The 24713-nt window shown below is 48.3% G+C and overlaps 2 protein-coding genes across 3 annotated transcripts in view; one reads left to right on the forward strand and one right to left on the reverse strand.

Moving 5' to 3' along the window:
• LOC311444123 (uncharacterized protein) overlaps positions 1–24713 on the reverse strand; it is a 293968-nt gene that overhangs the window by 58336 nt on the left and 210919 nt on the right. Inside the window, exon 5 of the mRNA XM_084535025.1 lies at positions 21743–21863. Coding sequence (XP_084391151.1) covers positions 21743–21863 — 121 coding nt within the window. The remainder of the gene's footprint in view (positions 1–21742; positions 21864–24713) is intronic.
• Positions 7503–24713, forward strand: part of LOC311444120 (vascular endothelial growth factor receptor kdr-like) — a 131211-nt gene continuing 114000 nt past the window's right edge. The window contains exon 1 of one of the 2 annotated variants that reach the window (XM_084535021.1): positions 7503–8086. In XM_084535021.1, the coding sequence (XP_084391147.1) occupies positions 8026–8086 (61 nt within the window). In that variant the 5' untranslated portion in view covers positions 7503–8025. The remainder of the gene's footprint in view (positions 8087–24713) is intronic. The other variant, XM_084535022.1, reaches the window with a different exon arrangement.

Below are 24713 nucleotides of genomic sequence, written 5' to 3' on the forward strand. Positions count from 1 at the left end.
AGATTTACAGGACATGGTAAGCCCTACATCCAAAAAGGGCTCGAAGTCCTCTTAGGAAAATGATACAGAACTCCCTGATACGGCACACTGAATTGAAAATCCAAGGGCCTGCCAACTCACAGTCCTTGAAGGCAGTCACTGCCCTTCTCCTCACCTACCAAAGGCAACAAGCACAGAAAAACCTCTTTAAGTTCCCTGACATGTTCTGCTCGCTTCTCTTTCTGTTGGCACATAACAAAACTCAGCTCTGGACGCCCAAGCCAGCACTCACTAGTGCAGCACACAGCTGTGACCACCAGCTCTCTCCAATAGAAAGGGCAAGAGCTGCTTGGGAGAACAGATCTACCTTGCAGAACAAGCCTCTGGTTGGGATTGTTGCCCTCGAGCTGATAGGAAAGGCTGCCTTTGCCTCAAAGTGCCTCTACACGAAGGAACTCCACGTAGAGATCCGTGCCATCCATGGACAGAAGATCCTCCAAGGGGTGGCCAAGCAAGCTGCATGGTCAGAGCCTCCTGTCAGCGCAAGTTTCTCGTAGACTGCCTCAGCCCTACAAAACACGAGGCCACAGCTCTGATATTCTGGCCAAACTCCTTCAGGTTATTGCTTTCCATCCCAGTTGCCTAGTATTTCCACCAGACATATCTTCACTTCCCTGTTACTATTATTTTATTTATTTATGACCACGCTGATACAGCTGCCAGGTGCCTTTGCAAAGGTAAAAGCATTTAATTAGGGAGTGAAACGACCTTTTCGAGCCCTACTTCAATTCCCATGAGTATTGTAAGGCAAAGACATTAGTGAGGAGCTTTGCGTTCCTCAGATGGAGTAACTGTCACGGCAAAAGGAGCTGTACTGTTATGAAGAGGTTCTAGTCCAGTTAGCAAATTGCTTTTTCCATCTGTAGAAATGGAAGGTGCTGTTGTGTTAGGGAAGCCTGCTACGTGTAGGGTTGCTACAGGCATGCGAGGATGCTCATGAACAAAACGTGTCGTACTTACAACCTCTTTTTTTTTTTTTTTGGCTTTGCATATTTTGAGGGGAAAATAATGAAAATAATTCCCAGGATCATTTGGCCAGGTTCTCACACTGAATTACTTGTGAAACTACACGCTACAGGCATTTGGTCTCCATTAAAAAGACAGTTAAGTTTATCAACAAATACAAGACTATCTGGGGCATGACATAAACAAAACATAATTTGTTAGCAGTTGTTCAGTAGCCTCAAATGAATTCTTTAACACCTTCCTGTAAACTAAAAATACAGTTCAGTTCTTAAACTAAGCAAGAATTTCTGTTCTTTAGTTAAGCTTCACAGAATCATAGAATCATAGAATCATAGAATATCCTGAGTTGGAAGGGACCCTTAAGGATCATCAAGTCCAACTCTCGACACCGCACAGGTCTACCCAAAAGTTCAGACCATGTGCCTAAGTTCACAGTCCAATCTCTTCTTAAATTCAGACAGGCTCGGTGCAGTGACCACTTCCCTGGGGAGCCTGTTCCAGTGTGCAACCACCCTCTCTCTGAAGAACCCCCTCCTGACGTCCAGCCTAAATTTCCCCTGCCTCAGCTTAACCCCGTTCCCGCGGGTCCTGTCACTAGTGTTAATGGAGAAAAGGTCTCCTGCCTCTTGACAACCCCTTACAAGGAAGTTGTAGACTGCGATGAGGTCTCCCCTCAGCCTCCTCTTCTCCAGGCTGAACAGGCCCAGTGACCTCAGCCGTTCCTCGTACGTCTTCCCCTCCAGGCCTTTCACCATCTTCGTAGCCCTCCTCTGGACACTTTCCAACAGTTTCATGTCCTTTTTATACTGTGGTGCCCAGAACTGCACACAGTACTCGAGGTGAGGCCGCACCAGCGCAGAGTAGAGCGGGACAATCACCTCCCTTGACCTACTAGCGATGCCGTTCTTGATGCACCCCAGGATACGATTGGCCCTCCTGGCTGCCAGGGCACACTGCTGGCTCATATTCAACTTGCTGTCTACCACGACCCCCAGATCCCTCTCTTCTAGGCTGCTCTCCAGCGTCTCATCGCCCAGTCTGTACATGCAGCCAGGGTTTCCCCGTCCCACGTGCAGGACCCGGCACTTGCTCTTATTGAACTTCATGCGGTTGGTGATCGCCCAGCTCTCCAACCTATCCAGATCCCTCTGCAAGGCCTTTACGCCCTCATTTGAGTCCACAACTCCTCCAAGTTTGGTGTCATCAGCAAACTTGCTCAAAATACCCTCTATTCCTACATCCAGATCATTTATAAAAATATTGAAAAGTACCGGCCCTAAAATGGAGCCTTGAGGGACCCCACTGGTGACCGCCCGCCAGCCTGACGCAGCCCCATTTACCATAACCCTTTGGGCCCTGCCCGTTAGCCAATTGCTCACCCATCGTATGATGTTTTTATTTAGCTGTATGGTGGACATTTTGTCCAGTAGGATCCTATGGGAAACCGTGTCAAAAGCCTTGCTGAAGTCCAAAAAAATCACATCAGCTGGTTTCCCTTGGTCCACCATACGGGTGATCTTATCATAAAAGGAAATCAGGTTAGTATATGATTATATACTACATATACTTACATATATGATCATATCATATATGATTTGTCTTTACTATTATCCATAACTATTTAAAAGTCCATTGCTGCAACACAGATCTGGAGGAAACTGTTTTAAAAAACATTTTTGCGCACAGAAAATGCACTTGTCATCTTAAGGACGATCTGGGCATTGATACGAAAATTAGCATTAACTGGTTTGGATGCAGCTCATGGCAAGGGAGGTATTGCCTTGAGTTTTTCCAAGGGCATTTACAGTTCTTCAAGTTGTTCCCAATGGGGTAAAATGTCATTCCAATTTCCTTAGCTCATCTGTAGCAGCAGTTATTTAATATACCTAACCCTGTTCCCAATACCCTTTCTAGAGACCAGCTAGGGGTAACGAGAACTTGTTGTCCCACATTTTTAACTATATAAGGACCTGTGCTGAAGATGGAAGGAGTGAGATTAACGTAAGGCCGAATTGGTGTGTTCTTTTTTGTATTGATAATTCTGTGCCTCTGTAACCCCAAAAGACAGTCTTGAAGTCCATCCACTCTTAGAGAATCATTCCAACTCCATTCATCTTCGGAAAATATTTTGTTTCCATGTAGAACTAAAGTAGAGAGATTTAGGTCCTTTTTGGCTTGAGATGTTCTAGGGCTTGTCCTATACCGTGACAATGCCTGGTTAGATGTCACGGTGAAACACCTCAGCTCCGCGCACAACCACAGGAGCTAAATTTCCTTTAAGGCCTGTAATTGCATCAAGGTCAGGGGAAAGCACAGCATTATCAATCCAAACTGTTGGTTTGTGATTCTCCAGCTGTCCACATGCAGTTCACTCAGGATTCCCGTGAACACGAAAGAAAATAAAATACGCTTGGTTGTATTCAACCGTCAGGGTTAGAAAGAGGGTGAAACAGCAATCTTTGAGTTCCCATGTGTGTGGGATATTTGGGAGTAGTTATTGCTACTGTCAGATGCACAGAAGGCTTTCACTATCTCTCTATTGCCAAACATTAGTGATTTTAGCGGGGGGTAAGGGTATGGCTGTTTGTAACAGCCTCAGTTTCACTGTGCCTGAATCCCTTTGATGTGTCGCGAAACTCCACACAGTTCCATCAGGGAGTTTCCACATACGGCCACGCAGTATGTCAAGTCCTAAAATAGCACATGCAGCACCAACTAATACTTCTGCTCCGGTTAATTTTTGTTCCTCTGGCAGACAGAGTGAATTTTTTTGTGGTGGGGCACTGTGCACCATCGAGCCTGGTGAATTTAACCCTGCGTCAACGCTCAGGGGCTGTGCTGTCTCACGTGTAATTACTGACATTTGGGTCCTGGTGCCAGTAAGAAAATTTACCGATATTTTTCAGGGTCCAATGGGAATGGCAATGACAGGGTCAGTGTTCATTAGCGAGCTATTGAATTGCTAATACCTGCCGAGCAAGGTGGCTCACTGCCCTCCCCGGGGATAGGAGGTTTTTCGCTGAGTTTCTGCCTCCTCAATTGGGCTCGGTGCAGAAGTTGCAGTTTCTGTATGGGCTGGGGGCTTTCCGCCTAGGCAATTCTCCCCAGAGTTCTCCCATGCAGTTATAGAGTAATTATGGTCTCCTGGTGTGGTGGTTAAAAATACTCCAGGTCCCCAAAAGTCTCCTGCCTCTTCCTCACTCAACATAATTTGATCTCCTCCTTCAAGAGAAACTCACCACACATAATCAGCTTCTGATTCTCCTGACCACCTTGAGAAATTCTCCTGTATTTTAACCAACTCTGCTGGTGACCATGAAATCGTTCACGCAGTAGTGCAGATTTCATCATCATCACCATCAAAGGTAGTCTCAATTTTAACCAAAGGTCTCAAGGAAATCAATTGATGTTCAGAACCAGCAATCTCTTTGACATCATCATCACTGTCAAACCAAAAATCACCATCCCAGCTTTCAGGGGCTGCATGATTTACAATCCCACTTAACCGGAGCAGAAGGCTGTATTCTATTTAACAGATGACTAAACCTCTCCAGCAATTGTTTAAGAGGATTATTCTCACCCACAAGTTTATCATTTTCAGTCACAAGTTTGTTATTCTCATTCAAAAGTTTATCCACTCTGATTCCTAATGTTTCTCCCGTCTCCCTTACGAAGGCTGATGACGACTTCAGCACCTCATTCTCTGATTTCAAAGCTGTATGTTCCACATCAGAAATCAGTTTGGGAGCAGGAGTTTCCTTAGCTTCTTGCTGAGCACAAGACAAACAGGCATCTAACACAGCACAAATCACACCTTTACCCTTTCGTTGTCTGATCTTTTGTGAAGCCTGACACTGCTCAATACGTTCTACCACTTCCTCTTGATTTTTCCAAAATTTTTGGGCCCACTCCTTCCCCACCTGGGAAGGGAAACATTTGCATTATTGCAGCAGTTTATCCATAGCAATCCTGCCGACTATGCCAATTTCTCTGTCGCAATAAGGGGTGTAGCCGATTAACCGTTACGGGTCCGGTTGGATTCAGGACACTGAACTGTCACAATCACAGATTCACCAGTAACGCATTAACCGATATGGGTCTGGTTGGACTCAGAGCACTGAACTACCATCGTCAGGGATTCACCAGTAACATATAACTGCCCTCACTCTAGTCGTGTTCAATGAGAGCTATCACAGCTAGGAACAATGCAGTGAAGTGCAATTTATTACAGCAACAGGTACCCGGGGTCTTTGGATTGCCGGTGATAATTTACTGTCCACAAAAGCAAGCTAGCACGCATGAAATACACAGGTACACAGCCTGGAAATTAACGCTTTAAAAGGCACAAAGACTCTGTAGAGATTTCTAAGTTTCCGCGGAGACACACAGTATAACCAAGTGTTCAAATCTAACCCACAGGCATCCCAATCAGGGGTGAAGAGAGGCTCAGCCCATCGACTGATCCCAGGGGTCAGGAGGTCCTCAGGATGGTGTATTCCCTTGTGATGGTATCTCCCCTGATGGTGGTATCTTCCCTAACGATGGTATCTTCCCTGACATCCCCTCTCTCTTAGGCCAATTTATATTATTTTCTATCTTTCAGCTGGAGCTTGAGTGACTGCAGTCAAGCATATCTGAGTTATGAATGGTGAAAAGTTTTCCCGTCTCCGTTTAAAGGAATGGGCTCCGAGAAATTCGGAACGCGTGCTCAGTGAGGGGAGGTCGCACCTTGGAGGTGGGTAGCTTTTGGGATGGACGTGTGTTTTGGTATTATAATGATATTCTAATGAGCAAAAAGTACACTAGGGTACAGCATTTGACAAAACATGACAGGTCGTTGGCCCAGGGTAGCAAAAGTGCGGCTTATCAGTCTTGGTGTGCACAAGAACAATCTAGTCCCCACCTGGAGATGCTGTGGTGTCTCCGCTCCACTCTACGCTCCGTACTGTTCCTCAGAGCCAGCATACCACGTTCCCCCAGCATGATAGCATCTAAGGTTGGAAGCCTAGGGAACGCTCAGGTAATGCAGCTACTCCCTACCCTGAAAGCCTCTTCAATGCTGTACATTTTCTTTAAAATGTGAATGTTAGTTTTATTTTCCTAGTTACTTTAGGCAATTGCACCACATAATAGGCATTGGAAACTTCATAATATCCTGATTGCAGTTCAGTTTCATTAAAACCTATGATATACATTCAGTATAAGGTCTAATACACCTGCTATTTTTCTCTTTTTTTGAAAAGAAACTGAGGTAGAGTAACAAAAACTCCAAACAAACCCTGCCATTCAGCTATGGAGATCGACAGTGCTTTACTGTAATAGGTCATTTAACCCCAGCGTCTCATTTGTGGCATTACTGGGAGTGACAGTCTGTGTGAGTAGCTGTAGAGCTTCCACCACTTTCTCATTATCAGTAGAGTGGAGTGGTTTGTGTATGTAAAAAGCCATGTAACTGGGATGTGCGTTTAACGATAGCACAGAACAGCTCCCTCCTGTCACCTGAATGCCAACTGCATTTCCAGAAGCATTCCTTTTATGAGCAGGGACATCTCCCAGGACACCTGGCATCAGCTCAGCACAGCTTCTCATCCTCGCAGATGCAGGTGCACCAGCCCTGGAGGCACCTGGGGCTAAAGCAGCAGCGCTGGAGCAGGAAAGGACTCTGTTGTCCTGGGGCGGAGGCGAAAAAAGGGGAAGCATCTGCGAGTCCCCTGCCAGAACCACACTGAAGGAGCGTTTGCTCCTGCTCCAGTCCTGCCTGGCATGGCAAGAGCAAAGGCACGTGGATGGGCTGGAAAGCTCAACACGTGGGTGGATCTGTCTACACCCAAATGCCTGGAGACAATTCTTGGGTGACACAGAAGCAGCTGTTACGAGAAACCCATGAGAGATTATGGAGGCAGCTGAGCTGTGTAAATATTAACAAAATTGGAGCTGCCCAGAATGTCCTACTCCAACAAGAAACTTTCTCTGTGTCCCAAGTGCACGGGGTGCGCTGGCAGCGGCTGCTGCAACACTGCAGGCAGCGGGGCTGGGAGCACAGGGCTGGCACTCCAGCAGGACAGACACACAGAGCGGCACCGGGAGAACCCAAACTGCAAAATAACCAGGGAAAGGGAGTAAAGAGAGTGCTCCAGTGCTCCTCGGCAGCATTGCCCTGTGCTCCCTGTGCCGGGAGGGGATGCTGGCACCTCGGGCGCCCTTCAGGGGAAGCGGGGACAGGCCCGGGGGGGATGTTGCCACCTGATGCTAGCGCAGCTCCAGCTCTGCAGGGCAGGGAGGCAGCGGGGCACAGCTCGGCTCGTTCCTTTGCCCCATCTCAAGCAGCAACAGGAAATCCAGGAGCTCTGTGAAATGACAGGGAGGGAGAGAGAGAGAGAGAGTGAAGTCCCCTCGCCTGGTGACGTCTCTCCTTCCTCTTTTTTTTTTTTTTTTTCCTGTCCCTATAAAGAATCCCGGGCTCGTATCAAACTTCCCAGCCAAGGCAAAGCGGACCCGGAGGGGTGGGGGAGAAGGAGGAGGAGAAGCCCCTGGGCGGGCTGCGGCCATGCCCGAGCCCCTCGGGGCGTCCCCCGGCAGGTGACGGGACGGGACCAGGGGCTCGGCCCCGCCGCACCTGCGCCCCCATCCCGGCGGCCGCCTCAGCCCCAGCTCCAGGCGAGCTCGCCGACCGCAGGAAACTTTATTATTATTATTATTTTATTATTTTTATTCTTTTTTTTTTTTTTGGGGGGGGGGGGGAGTCCAAGTTTTCGGGGTGTTACAATAACCCCTGGCGTTACTCCGCGCCGTCACTGCCTCCCACCCCCTGAATTAACAAAACAAAACAAAACGAGGAATAAAGTTATCCCGGACCTCCAAACGAGCAAACAAAACTTTTAAAAACCTGCACCTCGGGAAGAAAAGACGGCGAGAACCAGCCCCGCGGCGCCAGGATGAGGCGGTGACCGGCAGCGGCAACTCGCTGCCCGCCGCGCTCTGCCCCTCCCGCCCCGCTCCGGCCAAGCTCTCCGCCCGGCCATGGCCCCCCGGCCCAGCGCCGCCACGGCCGCCTGCGCCCTGCTGCTGCTGCTGACGCCCGGTAAGAGCCCGAGGTCCCCGGGACGAGCCCCCCGGAGGGCTCCGGGACGCGGCCGGGACCGGAGGCGCCCGGCGCCGCCTCAGGGAGCGGGCGGGCGGGCGCCAGGGGGCGCCGCGGGGTCTCCCCGGGAGCGGGCGAGGGGCGCTGCCCGGCTCCCCTGAGGGGAGCTGTGGGGGGCTCGGTGGGGTTGGGGGGGGGGGCTGTAAGTTTTGGGGGGAGGTTGTGGGGTTTGGGGGTCCCTGTGGGGGCTGGGGAGCCCAGGGGTAACGCAGAGGGTTTGGCGTTTCGGCAGTGCTCGGTGAAGTTACTCCGTTGGCACGTGCTGGGTGAGGGGGTGAGGTGCTAGGTAGCCTCTGAAGGCAGATCCCTGCGAGTTTTGTTGGGTGGTGGATGGGTTTCACAGGGTGCTCAGCACTTTACAAGCCTTTTGGGGGTTAGTTTCATGAGGTGGACACACCGAAGCATCCTTGGTTTTCTTGGCTCCGCTCAGAGATGGGTTCCTTCTGCAGAAACGCCCCCAGGCTGGCTGCAAGGTGCTAGCCCAGGGCATTTCACATATCCCCTACAGCATCTTCCCCACAGCTCCCTGCACAATAAGTGGTTATCCTCAGGTCGTGCTGCAAACTGCCTGTCCAGCGTTTCCTGAAAAAAAATAAATAAATGCCACCACAAATGGTGCAGGCCAAAGAGCCTTCCATGGCCGGCACTCTGGTGACCCTCAGCCTGAGTGCCCCAGTAAGGCTGGTGCCGTGGTCCCATGCCGCACGGGACACCAGGAGCTGCACCCTGAGGTGCACCTGGTGGGGAACAGGGAGCCTGTGTGTCCCTCTGGGGGGGGTTCCTCGAATTGCTCCACCTGGCTGACACGTGTGTGTTAACTGGCAGTTAATGCACAGGCTGGAAGGGCTGCCCGTAGAAGGTGTGTTACCAGAAATCCAGCCGGGAGCTTCCCAAAGGCATAAATAAATCCCCACAGACTTCTGTGGATCGGAGGGAGATGAGGGCAAGTGTTTGGCAGAAGGGAGAAAGCATGTCTTGCTGCAAGTGCTCCTGAAGTGGAGCATGGTGCAGTGGCACCCCAGTGGCTGGGTGAAAAGGTTGGGTAGAGATGATGCCCACACTGCAGTGCCGCCTTGGTTCTTCACTTACCAGCACTGCTTTCCTGGCACTTTTGGTGCTAACAGCTTTGGAAGTTGGTCCAGGCTCACCTTCTCATCAGTGCCTGGCAGAGAGGAGGCAATGTGTGCATCCAGTGAGAAGGAAAGGAAGACAGGCACATCGCTAACTGTCCCTGTAGGCAAAGGCTCATGATGGATTTGGAAGCAGCATCATGGCTGTCAGACCTTTGTCCATCATTAGGAAAAGAATCTGTTAGCACAGTGTCTGTGTGCCCTAATTAGGCTGGAAGCCAAACTGAAACAGGGCCAGGAAGTCGGAGGATTCTGGATAGCACTGATGTTAGCGAGGTATTAACTCCTCAGTCACCTTTCCCTCAAAGTTCATCTCCAGCGGTGAATTTAATCAAACTTTGTTTGACCTCCCAAGGGACAAGAGGCATGGATCTGTCCTGCAGGCTGTAGGTTAAGCCTCCTCTGGGATCTTTCTGGTCAAAGTTAGGCAGAGTTACGCTGAAGAACTTGAATCTGATTCAAACCCAAACATCTAAAAGGCAGACAGATGATTTTGCAACGGTGAAAGACGTTGCCCCTGAGGTGCTGAGTGAGGGCAGTGCAGCTGCCCAGCCCCAGGGGCACCTTCCTGGGCAGGACTTCCCGGGCAGCCAAGAGAAAGGGAACACTCGTGGCCCTTACCAAACCTCAGCAAGGGAGCTGGAGTGCCCTCTCCTTCTGTATCAGTGGTTGCAGCCGCTGTGTCGTTATGTCCTGCTTTGCAGCTCAGCAGATCCCCTACCTGGGCCAGGGATACCAGAGGACAGAAGTTGTCCATAGCCGTAAAACTGATCCGGATCAATGGGTGGTCTCCTTCAGAGAACTCCTGTGCAAGGAGGATCATTCGCTCCGTGTCCGTGTTTAGCAGGGAGGAGAGACCGTGCAAACTTCATCCCAACAAATTCCTGCCTCATCTTAAAACGTAGCTTCAAAATATTTCATGTGTCTTTAAACTTCCTAAGACAGTTCCACAGGTATCATGAAATATCCACTTTCTTTTCGTTTATTACAGAGCTTATTTCAAACTCTTTCTTGTACTAGTTAGGGGCTTTCTGCTAAAAACGTTTTACATAGTAATAAGAGTTGTGGAGATGCCGACAGCTGGCACAAGTTCTAGGTAGGCCTTTAAAAAAACATCTGAAAAGAATTATTGACACTGGCAGTACCTTCTGTAGTGTCTTTCGCTCCTTGATATTATTATCAAAAAGTTTTTAATATATACGCTTTCCAAATAACTTTTCCGGTATTGGAATAAACACGGTAACTGCAAGGACGTAACACTGCAAAACTAACAAGATTCGAGAATTAAAATTAGGTCCTGCCTGATCCCTTTGACACTGAAGCCAGTTTGGAATTTAACATTTTTTGTTTGTTTCATTTTGCAACTTCTTCTGCAAACAGACCTACAAATGTACCAGGAAAGGCAATTTAGCTTACTAACAGATGCATTTCAAATGTGCCACATGTCAAGAGCTAATCGAAAGCTTCAGGAGCTCAGAACCCTGCCAGCTTGCCAGCGAGGGTGCCCACTGCATGTAGCCAGAAGGACTGCGGAGCCGGCGGCGCGTTGTTGCGAAGGCAGAGGCATTCGGGGTGTGCTTCTGCCTTCCTCTGAGGCAGCCAGTGCTGGGAAGTGGAGGATTGGATAGCCGACAATATGGGCTGCTGATCGGTTCTAGTAAACCAAAAATGTGTCTCTTAATTGGTGTTATTTCTAAACATTTGCTTTACTGTGGGAAAATGTTATAAAAAGCAAAGGAGACTTTTTATAAGATTGTGATATATGAGCTTCTCTGCCTGAAGCTGCCACTTTCAAAACCAACTGGAAATCTCTTACACTAATTCATCTATTTAAGGCAAGGAAAAAAATGCAAAGTATTTCTGAATACTCCCTGAGCTTCTAAAAACCAGCATCGTACCCAAAAGAATACTGAGAATACAAACCAGATTGTTGAAGGTTTCTGTTACAAGAACTTAACATATCTTCTTTTAAAATTTCAAAAATATTTATCTGCACACGTTTCCCCTTTGGTATGGCAATACACATGAATCTAAATAAGAGCAGCAGTGTACATTTGAGTGGTCTCTACTCTTTTGTATGGTCTCTGAATTGCTCGCAAAGCAGTAGTTCAACCCAACTCAGTCTGAAGGAATCCATCGAGTCGGGCTGTATTTACAATATGTGTATTGCCGGCAGGTCACCTTATTGCAAAAGGTTTCCAACAAGCACGAGAGATTTCTTAGGTACAGTCAGTGGTACGTGAGCTGCCTTTTTTTGTAAGTTTGTCCTCCAAACTGCCAGCACGGTTTGAAGGAGGGTGAAAATCTGCCTTATGCTGCATACGCTCAGAGATGAAACGTGCCTTTTGCTTCCAAAGACATTTGCAAAGCATATGCAGCAAGGGTCACTTGATCATCAGCAAAGGACGGGATGAACAGAGGAGCTGCTTTCAGCTTACGTTGCAAAACAGTTTTGGGGGCAGCAGCAGCAACCTGCATTTTTTAAAACTACACAGGAAATTTCCAGGAGGCAGCGTTTGACTTTCACAGAGAGTATGAGAAGGACACTGAAGCTTAGCAGCCCTGCTGAAGTTCTTGTGCTTACTCCCTCTCATCTCCCTTGCTCCACCTTTCCTTTTTTGCTCTAGACCAGCCTGATGTCACTGGAATGGGAAATTATGAGTGGAAGCAATTAAAAGATATTCAGAATATCTAAACAACAGCCAGGAGCAAAATAGATGTGTCCCAAGTGTTTTCCTTCAGAAAGCAGCTCGAATGACTGACGGGACACAAAGGCTGCTGGGTGCCAGTCGAGGCATTCTGGTTCTCACCTTCGGGCAGAGCATCTAGCTGTACTCCACCACATGGCCAGAAAAGCTGGCTACATAAACAAGAGGGCATAAAACGTGTGCAACGGAGAACTGATCTCCTGGGTTAGGCACTTCTTTAATTTTTCTTTTTAAGGCCACTGAGAAAATAGGAGAACCTGCCAAAATCAGCCAGTCAAGGTTATTATCTGGAAATGGCATTTAATATAAGCACACGCTTGAAGGCTGCCCCAGGGAGCAGAACTTTAGCAGCAGAGAGCTTGCAATCACCAGGAGCAAGCCAAGATTAGAAGAAATCATGTGAAGCGAGGCTTTCTGTATAGGAGTTGTGATCTTAGGGGCTTGCCCGTGAGCCATTTGCTTCAAGTGAGAAAGGAGGAAGGTTTGAAGAAGGTAGGGAGCCTGATCTCATGAGCCTGTGATGAACAAAACTGATTGGTGCCCATTTTGGGCAAGCTCCACACTGCCTGAGTGCTGCACCAACTTGTGTGGGGAACCCCAGCCCACCCCAAACCAGGTATCAGCACACATCCACAACTGAACGAGGCAAATCTGGTGACCTGGCCGGACCTCCTGCATTCTCCAGTAACGGGAATAGGAAGCTGGAAAGAATCTCCAGTCCCGTGTCCACTCCACAGAGCTGAATCTGGGCTTTTCTCTGCTATCCTTGAGGCAGGCTGTGCAGCACATGCGGCCACAACCGGCATTGCCCCGTGTGCCCCGGAGGGACCATCTCAGCTTTTTGCTTTCAGAGGTTTGGGAAATTGCATGCAATGAATCCACATATTGAGGGCAGCTGAGCCAGTGCCCCGTGGTGCAGTTGTTAGCTTTGTATTAGGCAGTCGCTAACAGTTTCATACAGCTTTGTACTCTGATGGGGAGTGAGTCTGTGAACCGTTTTATGATGGATAGTGAGTAGATGTGTGAACTGTTTTACAAAAGGCAGCCCAACGCCCTCATCCCCAAGTCCTTGGATTAGCCTGTCTTTACAGCACATACTTTTTGTCCTCACTACATCCTACACCCCTCTCCTGCTCGCTCCCCCCTTCCCTGGATGTCTCCTAAACTCCCCTCAGGGCTCAGGATTCCTTGAATTTTTACATTAGAAAAAGTCTGGAGGAATTTCTCAGCTCTAGAGGTCTGCGCAGTCTCTCTTCCCTGTACCAAAATGAATTTTGCCTTTACATGGTGCCTGGTGCAGAGGTTAGCCAAGCCAGGGTCTGAGACCTGCAGCCAAATCCCTGGTGTTCGAGATTGCACCAAGGAGATGCACCAAGTCTTCATGCTGAACTAAACTTTTCAAGGGCAATTTTTTCAAGCCTCCCCCCCCACAATATCCACAAAGGTAAAAGAGTCACAGCCAGTGCACGGTGCATGTGCAACCAGCGTTCGGGGCTTTCATTGCGGCTCTAAGCTGCAAAGCTTTCAGCGCTAAAAAGGAATCTCAGACATCAGTGGGTAAGAAGGAAAGGACCTCTTCTAACCCTTCAAACGAGGCAAGGCCAAACAAGCCTGTTTTCCTTTGTGCCCTGCTGAGAATGGCAAAAGCATATGCTCCCTGAGATTTCAAAATTCAGCCAAAAACTGGACTCAGGACCAGAATGTAAAGGAAATATATGGACCAGCCTTCTATTTTCAGACCACTTGCCTTTGTCTTCTGCATTTCCACATAGGTTTCCTTAGATCTTCCTGTGTTTTTCTGAACTGTGGGAACACGATTGCCAAGGAAGTAGAGAGGGGAGTTTTCAGTCCTTTTGGGATTGTTCTTGATTTGAGGGTCAAGGAAGCTTGACCTAGTCATTACCTGTTCCATTTTTTTAAAAATCTCCATGAATTTAAAACACTGCAGTCAAAATCTTTGCTTCCTTAGAGCCCACAGCTCAGAAATCACAAACCTTAAATTCTTCCTTATAGATACCCTAAGGTCAGTTTGCAGAAAAAGCAGCAATCTCCACGGGGCGACTCTGCCCACTCCTCCCTAGCTGCGGGTAAACTGGGACAGCCCCTGTCACTCACGGGGATATGGCACACAAACACACACACACAAACAGCTATCCTGTAAGGGATTCGTCCTGTTTGCCATTAACCCATACCTCATTAGCTGAAATTAGCGCTGAATACAATAATTTGGGAGTTGAAGCAATTTTCTCCTTGTCTCCAGAAGCCTGCAGCTGGTGACACGGGCACGGAGCCTCCTTAGTATCCCAGTCCTGATCCTAGATTCCCTCACTGCTACTGAGAAGGGCTCGCCTTGGCTCTTTGTAGCCACAGGGATCATCCTGAAAGCTGATACCGAGCCTGGACTTCCCGAATTTGGGGGTTTGGTTGCGCAGGGGCTGCCGTTTCAGACCTTTAATGTGCGGATGCCTACGACAGCGTGTCCTCCAGGAGTTATAAAAAGTGTTTTTCCCCTCTGCTTCTTCACTTGTTCTTCCAGCTGCCTGAAGCTGCCTCCCCGAGGGGCTGTAACACATGCCCACACAGTAGCATTTGGAAACCCTTCTTGTGGGCAATCCTAATTACAGTACGCCTTCATACAGGAAATGGCTGTTGGAAGAGATTGCCCAGAGCCCTGAACAGGAAGACGCATGCAACTGTGTTTGAAAGGAGGGAAGTAAGGCACAGTGGATTATCACTTGCAAGCCTCAAGGTCCCTGTCTTTCCTTGCAGAAAAATAAATCCCACAGGTGCAGTGTTGTCCAGCTGAAGGTACGGCCCCTCTCCCCACGCAGCCCCCCCCCCTCTCCATTTGCTGCAAATTAACTCCATCAGCGCTAATTTGCAAAGATAAGGGAAAGAACTTCGTGCACAGCCACTGCTTAAAGCCCAGGTACTGCTCTGCTCCTCAGCCCACGAGGAATATCAGAGCTCCTAATGCAGCGCCCAGGTGTGGCAGAAATGCTTTTCCCAGACCCCTTGGTAGGTGTACACCAGGCGAGGAAGTTGTAGCAGCTCTTGCTGCATGACACAGCGGAACAGAGAGCTAAACAGCTAAAATCTGAGAAAGCTATAATCTGGCTAGCTTTTAACTATTTGTACTCTTACAAATAAAGGGTGATTCAAGTGAATGGAAACGATGATGTCACCCCGAGAACCTTTTAAACACAATTTAAGCTATTACATGGTGTGAAGCAGAGAGAATCAGCTAAACTTTTAGCCTGCCACATTTTTTCTCTACGAATGGATGATGTCTGGGTTATTTTCATTTCGTGTTCGTGCACTTGGGTCGATCTTTGCTCTCCGTTACACAGGTTTAAAGCTGATCACAATAGCCTGTCTTTGAATTTGCCTTTCTGTGACCAAGAACATTTATTTTATTTCGGTTGGTTTTACATTTGTGGTAGGATCTGAGTGAGAAGAGAACTGGCTGAAAGCTGCTCTCTCGCCACATGCTTGATAGAGGTGGAGATTTCACTGATCTTGTTGGCAAATCCCAATTCGTTTTGGAAGTGAAAAATCACGGTGAGAAAGCTCAGTGCCCTGCTGGCTCTCTAAGAAGAGGGAAAGCCAGTGGGTGGCCCTGCCCCTAGGCTGCAGCACCGGCGGCCTCGGGGCCAGCCACCCCGGCTGCTGTTCGTGGGGCCGCGCGTGCGCTCACTTCGAGTTTATTTTGGCCCTGAAGGTCCCGTTCCGCTAAGCCTCCCGGAGGTTCTCGTGCTTAAAAACAACTTCTCCTCAATCTTGGCAAATCTCCTGTTGAGTAAGGATGGAGTAAGAACTCAGGGAAGAGAGCGGGGCTTGGCCCAATCGGAATCACCAGAGAGGGTGATTAATCTCCAGAACCCTACGTCAGCGTGAACCCAGCACAGCGTGTGATGGGGAGGGATTGCCTGGGGCAGAGCCTCCTTTGGCTACGGTCTCGGTGCAGTTGGCCCATCGCACTTTGAAAGACAGCCGTGTGTTTCTCACAGCTCATCATCCTACTCAGCGAAGGCTTTTCCAAATACAATGACACCATGGGTCTCTGGGAAAGTCAGGGCTGGTTGTTACCACGAAGCCACTAATGATCCCGTTAACAGTTTTATTACTTAATCCACCGATACATCAGGTTCTAACTTTGTCCAGAAAGACAAAACATGTCTTCGGTGTGATGTATTTATAGGCTTGGAATTGCTCTGAATTTCTAGGCTGTGCTCACACGTGGACCATTTTCTCATGGCTTTTGCACCACGTCAGATAAACACGGGTGGCTCCATTATCTGGCTCGCTGTGGCGTGTTGCATTTCGCCACATGTGAAATGCAGCTCTGCCTGGGCAACGTCACCTGCCCTGATGAAAGGGAGGTACAGGCCAAAACCAAAAGGGCCGCGATGGCACGGCTGCTGGGATGAAGGAGCTGCCTGGGCAAGGTGAGTTCAGGAGCCAGCAGGATGCTGAAGGGGATGTCGGAGGTTTCCCCCACCTGGCTCCAGATGCAAATCCCCATCAGGAAATGTTGTCCTTACATTTGAAGAAGGATGTATACACGTCTGATTTTGTCTTAGCATTATGGAGACATGGGCCTATTTGGGGATACTGTCCAATCTATACTCCTTTCAACTAAAAAGACTGACAGATGTGGTTATTCGTGTCCTAAGGCCTGTACCAGGTGAACATTCTGGGAAGAGAACAAGGGACTAGAAACCCCTTAGGGGGTTCAGCAGTTTGGGCTTTCACAATGTATTCGTTGCAGCGTGATCTTTATACCAAGGCTAAAAACATTTGTTATAAATTAGCCACATACTCTGCCTTTTTTATGATCCTCTACTTTGCATTTGAAATGTGATGTTCAAGCCTGCATGGTGCAACACCGTTATTAATTTCAGTTAATAAACCATGATGTAGCGTGCCTTCCTCTGGTTTCTGAAGTTGATCTCTCTGTAAGTTTGTGCATAACTGTGGTTGTTATTAACATTCAATTGCTAACTTTTCTTTCCTAATGTACTATCCAGAGCGTCAGAGCTGGTAAACAATATCAAACAGGGCAGGCAGCCACAAACAGGCACTACGACATCCCACAAGTCTATGAGCACAGACTAATGCTCCCAAGAGAAAGGCTCTCCTTTCCTCATCCCAAGAATATGTGCCACAATTTGTTTTAACATTCTTCATGACGGTATCTTCAGCTTTCTCAAGAGTTTCTGGCACAAGGACAAAAGAAGAGGAAAGGAGACAGTTTTGTCTGGGTATAAATCTCAGTTTTCATTTGCCAAATTCGTCCTGCACTTTTGAGAAAATCAGGGCAGAGGAGTTGAAAAATCCGTGCTCAAAGTGGGATTAGGGGAAAAGCTAAAACTGAACTACTTTTGATTCCCATGGAGGAGAGTTTGCGTAGCTCTTCCACTCTATCACAGTATCACTGTTCAAAATGTTCATGTAGACTTTTAAATGCTACATGGATTTGTGGCTGGTCATTGAGCAATGCAACTTTTTCTGCCTTTCTGTCTGCCTCTGACTGGGATGTCCCTCAGTGAGACCGCCTGAGCTAAGAATTTCAGTCTCAACATCTTCCTGGTGTAACAGAAATTTTATATCTAAAAATCTTGTTTTCAAGATAGTTTACATTAAAAAGATTAAGGTGTCTTTCAGCAACAGGCAGCTATTGCTTGGGAAAAGAGGAACAATCACTGCAAGAGAAATGACTGGGCAGAATCAATTATGCCAGAAATACGAGACAAAAAGCTGACAGCATGAACCTCTTACCAGCATAAATCAAATCCATTTGTAAAGGCAATGAGTTGTCGCAGGGTCTGCAAGTGCATGTGACAGAAATGTGCCCCGGGTAGCTCGCCTTGCCTCTGCAGTACTGCAGAACGTCCTTTAGGGGCTGGTCTGCTGCAGAGAAAAGCCACTGAAGTTTTTCTCCTTGTGCAGTGGCAGAGGGATGCGCAAACAGCAGTGATGCAGTCACCTCCCCTCCTCCTCCTCCTCACACAGCTTCTCCTTCCCTGGGTCACACCTGGCACAACCGCGCTGTGCACCTGAGAAGATGGAAACCACCAGCGTTGAGAACAAGCCCTTTTCCTGAACAAAAGGCAAAGTGTAATCTTTAATACACGGTGCAGCGCACGGCAATCAGCGTAAAGGCAAAAATCGAGTTTTTTTTCCTAGGACATTGGGATCTCTGTTCTAGGTTCTGGACATCTCTGATGTAGTGTTTATTTCTTTTTGTGCATTTATTCTGCATCCTTTGAGCAGCAATGACAGCTAGCAGTTAATAATGCCACAATTAAAGCCATCGCTGTTACTGTCGGGGATAAATACTTCACCCTGACGAATTGATCAGATAACGCCTTGCAGAGCCATTGTTTTGGGCTGCTGCTTCTTTAATTCCCAGTCTTGTCTGGTGTCACCTACATTTAGAGCAAGGCTAACCAAATGTACAAAGGGACAGCAAAAGGGGTCAAAGAGCAACTTCAGGAGAGCCCAGAACAGCCCAATTCCTTTCGTCATCTTTCCTGTTTGAAAATCTTTCTGCTTATCTGGGTTCTGGTCTTGTCATCTGCTGGTAGCGAAAGCGAGTTTGTGACACCGGGGCGTGGCGGGATGCGGGATATCTCAGACAGCAATCTCCTTGCCATGTATATGATCAAGGGAGAGGAATTCTCAGCATACACAGGGCAAAGGTCTCCCGGGCTCTTTCATTTTAAGGTTGAAGTGATGTCCTTAGCGTGTATTGTACTGCTGGTCTTTGAAAGGCTGCCTTTTTGTTTTGATTCTATATTGTTCTAAGTTAAATAGTAGGAAAAGAGAAATCTCTGCTGCCATAACATTCTCTTATAGGCCTATTCATTATAGATCCTGAGAGGAAACTGAGAGCTCCCCCGGACAATGCTCTGATACACAAATGAGCATACATTAACTTTCTGTAGCTGTATAGCTCATTTTTGCCTGCATTTCCTTTACATTCTTAGGAACGTGGAGTCGGGCATAATTTGGTTTTATGTCTTCCTCTGCCTTGAACTGCTGTCTTGTTAGACACGCTGCACATCCAGCAGCCTCCCTGCAGCCCAGGCTGGGGGTGGAAGTGCTTCGGGCAGACGCGGTGGCGATGATGCCGCTGGTGATGCCAGGAGGGCCAGAAGCAGAGGAGACCAGGCCAGGTCTGCAGGGTTTGGGCTGAGCTGGGACGGAGATGGGGTGGTGCTGGCCAGGCGCTGTGCTCCAAACCAACCAAGGTGGTCAAGGGGTTGGATGTAAGCTGCGACGTGGAAGCAGCTCAACTTTGGTTCCCTGTCCTTTGAGAAACGCCTCAGGGGAGCTCCCCTGGGGGCACACCTGCAATGTTTTTGACAGATGGCTAACTCCAGAACAGAGATGTTTGCTGCTTTTGTGCCTCTGCCCTTGTGTAAATCAGGACAACCAGCACTTCCCCTCCTCCCTGGAAAGTCGGGGCGATAAACATTGCGAAGAGAAAACACAGCTCAGGCACTGCAGTGGTGGAAGCCACGTTTTTACTTCATCTTTCACTTCCATCACCAGAAAAGAAGCCATTTAAAGCTACAAGGATATTGAGGCACTTAGGGTTGCAATGATTAGGACTGGGATCCCGCGGTAGGCATTGCCTGAACTGCCAGAGATGAATCTTTGCCCTGTCCTCCAGACAGACGGCTACAGAACTTGGGTTTCTCCGCTGCTCTTTTGCACTAACATGTTTTGTTCTCATGTACTTTGCATGGGAACAGAGCCAAGCTGATGAAAAAGATTAGAGACTAGGTCAGGCATTGTTACCCTATCTCCTGCAAACACCTTTGAACAGTCTGAGGAGTGTGACGCCTACCTCTGAAATGCTGCCTGTCCCTTCCAAAAGGTGTGTCTCACACACCACTCCCTGCTAACGCTGCCGTGCACAGTCTGCTTACCTGGGTACCACCAGGTGCACGGCGTTGATGCACAGGGCTTGCAAGGCTACAGTTTTTCTCAAATTTCTTTTAACGCAGCGCCTCTCTCAGCCTCTTGACCCACACATATGCTGCAGCTTTCCTTGGAGGAATCATGAAGCACACATACACATGCACACACACATGCAAATGGATGCAGTGTCACTTCAATTGCAACCATAGTCCAAAAAGCCTCTTGGTTTTCATTTTGACTGTGTCTTCTGGCACAGAGAAATTTGCAAAGCTAATTTTCAGCTCCTGTCTAATGGCTTCCCCTGCTGAGTGTCTGTTACAGTTAAAGGATTCCAGATTGAGAGTTTGTTCTCGTCTCCCCTGTGCACATCTATGTTGGAGGTGCTTTTTGGAGAGCTGGTTAATGAGCCTGGCGTGTGACTGAGTGTTTGTGCTGACATTCAGGAGGAGGTTCCCCTCCTCAGAAAAGGAAGGTAGCCCTCACATCCTCACAGCACATTTGTATTCTCAGTGCATTCACCCAGCAGAAATCAGGTACTTACAGGTATCAGACTGTGCCACAAATAGTGGATTTATCAAAATTGAGGAAGCAAAAGGAGAAGTCCCTCTTTCTAGGAGCACGCTTGTTCTAGAATTTGCATGTTTTTTTCGGGAAGAGGAATGAGCAGCATGCAGCAAAGGCTCCAAATACTGCTGCGTGCTACTTCCCCCTTGCCTCTCGTGCTTGCCCCACTGGCCACCCTCACAGGAGAGGACACTGCAGTCCACACCAGGTATTTGCTGGTGTCAGCTCTTTCCAGCCCCTGTGGAGCTGAAGAGAGGCTGGCCATGCATGATCCCGCAGCTCAGCACACAACTGGGAGCCAATTAACTTGACTTCTAATTCCTGCCATGCTGCAGGCTTCCTGTATGACCTTAAGTAAGATACTTATCTTATCTGTCTTCAGTTTCCAGCAGTATATAATAGCAATTAATTACCAACCTCACAAACATGTTGCAAGGTTAAATCCCTTTGTAAGCGATCACACAACTAATCTTAGAAATGCAGGCTGCTACGATTATTATTGTTATTGCCATTTTGGCACAGACTTGGGTGTTTTCCTATGAAGTCTGCTCCTACCCAAACCTTAAGCTAGGGCTTAAGTATCAGTTACCACAAAAGACTTCCCCATTTTTCAGCACAGGGTGTTGGACTTTCACCCTAAAAGGCTCTTGGAGGGTGAGCATAGCCATGGAGAAAGCAAAAGATGGTGGGTGTTAGACCTGGGCGCTGTCTAGGGGTAGGGTTAGGGTCAGGGTTAGGGTTTGGAGAGAGAGAGAGAGAGTAGAGTCCCAGTGTGAGTGGGGTTGTGAAGGGGCTGCCAGGAAAGGCTGAGGACTGGCCAAACTTTTCAGTCCTGGCCAGTCTGGGGGGAAGTCCCTGGTGGGACGTGTATTGGACCTGGGGAGTGTCTAGAGTTAGGGTTTGGAGAGAGAGAAAGCACAGAGCCACAGCGTGAGTGGGGTTGTGACGTGGCTGAAGAAGACAAAGGCATGCTGCAAGGCTCTGGGAATAAAGTAACTCTGCAGCAGTCCTCTGCAGAAGGCTGCAGAGACAGAGCCCAACGTGCAGAAAGATGCCTCAGGGACCTACGTGTCTCACTGAAGCCTGGTGCGACGATCAGTTAAGGGTGAGGGATGTATTGAGGTGTCCCAACAACATCTAGCAAGAGGGGGAGAAGTCTCCCTCTCTCCCTCCCAGAATGACTGTTACTGGAGCCTCCAGTGCCAAGAGACCTGGGGTGAGATGGGTTTCTGGACAATGGTGAACACAAATTCCACACTCACCTGGTAAACTCCATTTGTGAAGCAAGTCCAGAGAGGCTACAGAACACGAAGCACTCATTCAGCCACTTCTTCTGATACACTCGGCCAGCAATATGGCACTTCTCATGTGTAGTTACACCATCTAAAAAAGAGCATGTTATTGAGGAGGTAGAAAGTTGATCTTTGCACCAAGCTAAATTAGAATTAAAATTTCTTAATCTCTCACTGAACAGTTTCTCTCATTTAAAATGGGACGGCATAAATGAGTTTTTATTGGAATATGCTACTCTTATCATTTTAATTAAGAGGAAAATACATACATAAAACAAAACACCTGGGCATTATCAATATTCATGGTTATTATTCTACTTGTCAGTTGGGGCAATCCATTTGTAGTGAACTGCAGCGCTGAGTACAGTATCTTTGTGCTTAAGATCAACATATTCCCAAGCTTGTTGTCTTTGGCATAGCCAATATTTTATCTGCCAAAGCCAATGTTAATGAAAAATTCCTGAGAAATTCCACATTTCAACACAGAAACACTCCGATGGGAATAACAATCTCTTTGACCTTGTTCAAAAGCAGATATTGGGCAGGATACAAAATAGGGAGGTATTTCTGAACCCCTCTATCCAGGACGTTGGGTACTTGTGCTAAGTTTTTGATGCTTGTTCACCTTCATAACTGGTATCATCACATCGTGTTCTCCCCATAGTACCTGCATCCACAATCACTGTTGCTAGGAATGACATGCATACAGTTTGAAACCCTGGGCTGGTGAAACTGAGAACTGCCTTCTAGTTCTGTTGCACAACAGTCTCATCTCTTTGAAGCAGTCAAGGTGATGCAGAACCTTTGTAATAAGACCATGACCATATAGAAATGGGTTTCCCTTTGGGGGACAATGCTGATGAAATACCAAGGTGAGACTTTTGGACATGGGAAGCAGGAGTGTTTGTGATCCAGCACAGTCAACATAAGCCTAGGTGGTCTGTAATATATGGGCTCATCTCCTCACTGCGTGTGACAGTTTGGAAAATAAGGTCAAGCAAATTAAGTTGTGAAACACAAGCCCAGTCACGAGTGAGGTGACCTTCAATCCGCTACTGGCAGTGTGGGGTAATGGCAGGGCCTAATTTACTTTGATTTGCATGAATTGAATTCCCACACCTCGGCATCTCCCTTAGGAGTTCAGAGCATCCTGTACATTTCTGTTGTAAGCAGGGTAGTCCTAGAGCTGTGCCACAGTGAAATGGCTGACTTGAATGAGAGAAGATCCACCTGGATTTCTCCTTCAGTCCCTTCACGTGAGCCTTGCACAGTCAGACCATCCTTCCTGCTCTGCAAAGGCTTCTTGCCAAGGCAGCCCCTATGATGTGGGAAGGATGGGCAAGCCAGGGCTGTGCAAGTATCTCATTGTGGAGAATCCCAATGTAGGAAAGAGAGGCCATCCTCAGGAGACCTTGGAACAAAGCTCAGAGGAGTGTAATGGAGTTAGTCACATAGTATAGTTTACTCTGTGAGTGGAGAAATGAGTGATTTTGTCAGCAAGTCAGGAAAAAACCTACGCATGCAGCCTCTCCATACAGTGTCCTGCAACTGAAACCTTTGTGCTCTACATACACTTCAAGGACCAGAACACACAGGGCAAAGGAAAATCAAGACTTACCACTAACAGACATCCAAAGTCAGCTTATTACACACACATCCACACCTGACAAAAGGCAGGGCAAGCGGTGTGATTTATTCCCTCCCTGTTGTCAGAGTCTGTGATAGCATCTAGGAGCAACACAGTCTGCCGTGCCCCAGAGACAGGAGAAAGCCTGACAGCACACAGATAAGAGCAGGTGCTAATTGGATGCTGTGGTCCAGCTCGTAGATGGGATGCAGTGTGAATGCTCTGGTTTCAGCCCCTGGAAAGCCCCCTTTTGCCAAATCCTCCCCTTTCTTTGGAGCCTGCTGGAAGGCAGTGGCTCAGCCGGCAGTGAGAGCGCGCCGTGCTTCCCCTGTGTAGACAAGATCTTTGATGTGCTCATGCTGAGCTGATACCTTTATTTCAGTTTGAAAGGGGATGCGAAGGGAGGGACAGACTCTTGCCAGTCACTGACTTGCCTAAATATTTATCTCTGCTAAAAACAGTTTAGTTTCTGGATTTAGCCCAGCGTTGTTTCTGATGAGAGACATCAAACATAATACACACGAATCAGGGACAGCACATCTGGCATTGCCTGCGTGCTGTAGGAATATAAATAAAAGAGCCAGTAAACTCCAGCTGGTGACTTATTTGTACTGCAACAAGGCTGTCAGCTTTCTAATATCACCACCCCGTGAGGAGCGGGTGCCATGAATCACTTGGGGCGGCTCTGCGGTCCCCACTGGCGTGCGTCTTTCTCTTTGCATGGGAGGGCTCGACAGTGAAGGATCATAAACACTTTTTTCAAACTGATTTGCAAGAGTGCTGGATCCACTGAAGAGAGTGGCGGGCCAAGCCAGCAGCGCTGCCAATATTTGAAACATTTCTCCGACACAATGATATTTTATTTTTGGAAGTATCTGATACGAACGTTCTTTTCCTGGAAAGATTCCTTCTCCTGCCTGCCTCCCCCGCCTCCCTCGGCCTGCTGGTGCCAATATTTCAGTTGCAACTTCCTCGCTCCCAGCCGTTTCCTACTATAGATTTCCCTCCCCTCTCCCCTGGAGCTGCTGCTCCAGGTTGCATTGTTCTGCTGGCCTGCAAGGAGGCAAAACTCGGCGTCCGTGCAGCTGCCTCCAAGATGCCAGCGGGTCAGGCCCTGGGGCTTCAAGCTGCCGGGCTGGAAGGGCACGAACATGGCAGGAGGCCTGGCAGGACAGCTCGGCTGGACAGATGGGCCTCCAGCTGCCTCCTGTCATGGAGCAGTGGTGCGAGGGCCTCCATCCACCTCCCTCATGGAGCAGCGCTGTGAGGCCTGGTGTGTGTGAGGAGCGCCGGGCCCACGCACCTGGGGGTGCT

The sequence above is a fragment of the Aythya ferina genome (genome assembly GCF_964211825.1).
Source record: "Aythya ferina genome assembly, chromosome: 13".
Classification (NCBI taxonomy): Eukaryota; Metazoa; Chordata; class Aves; order Anseriformes; family Anatidae; genus Aythya; species Aythya ferina.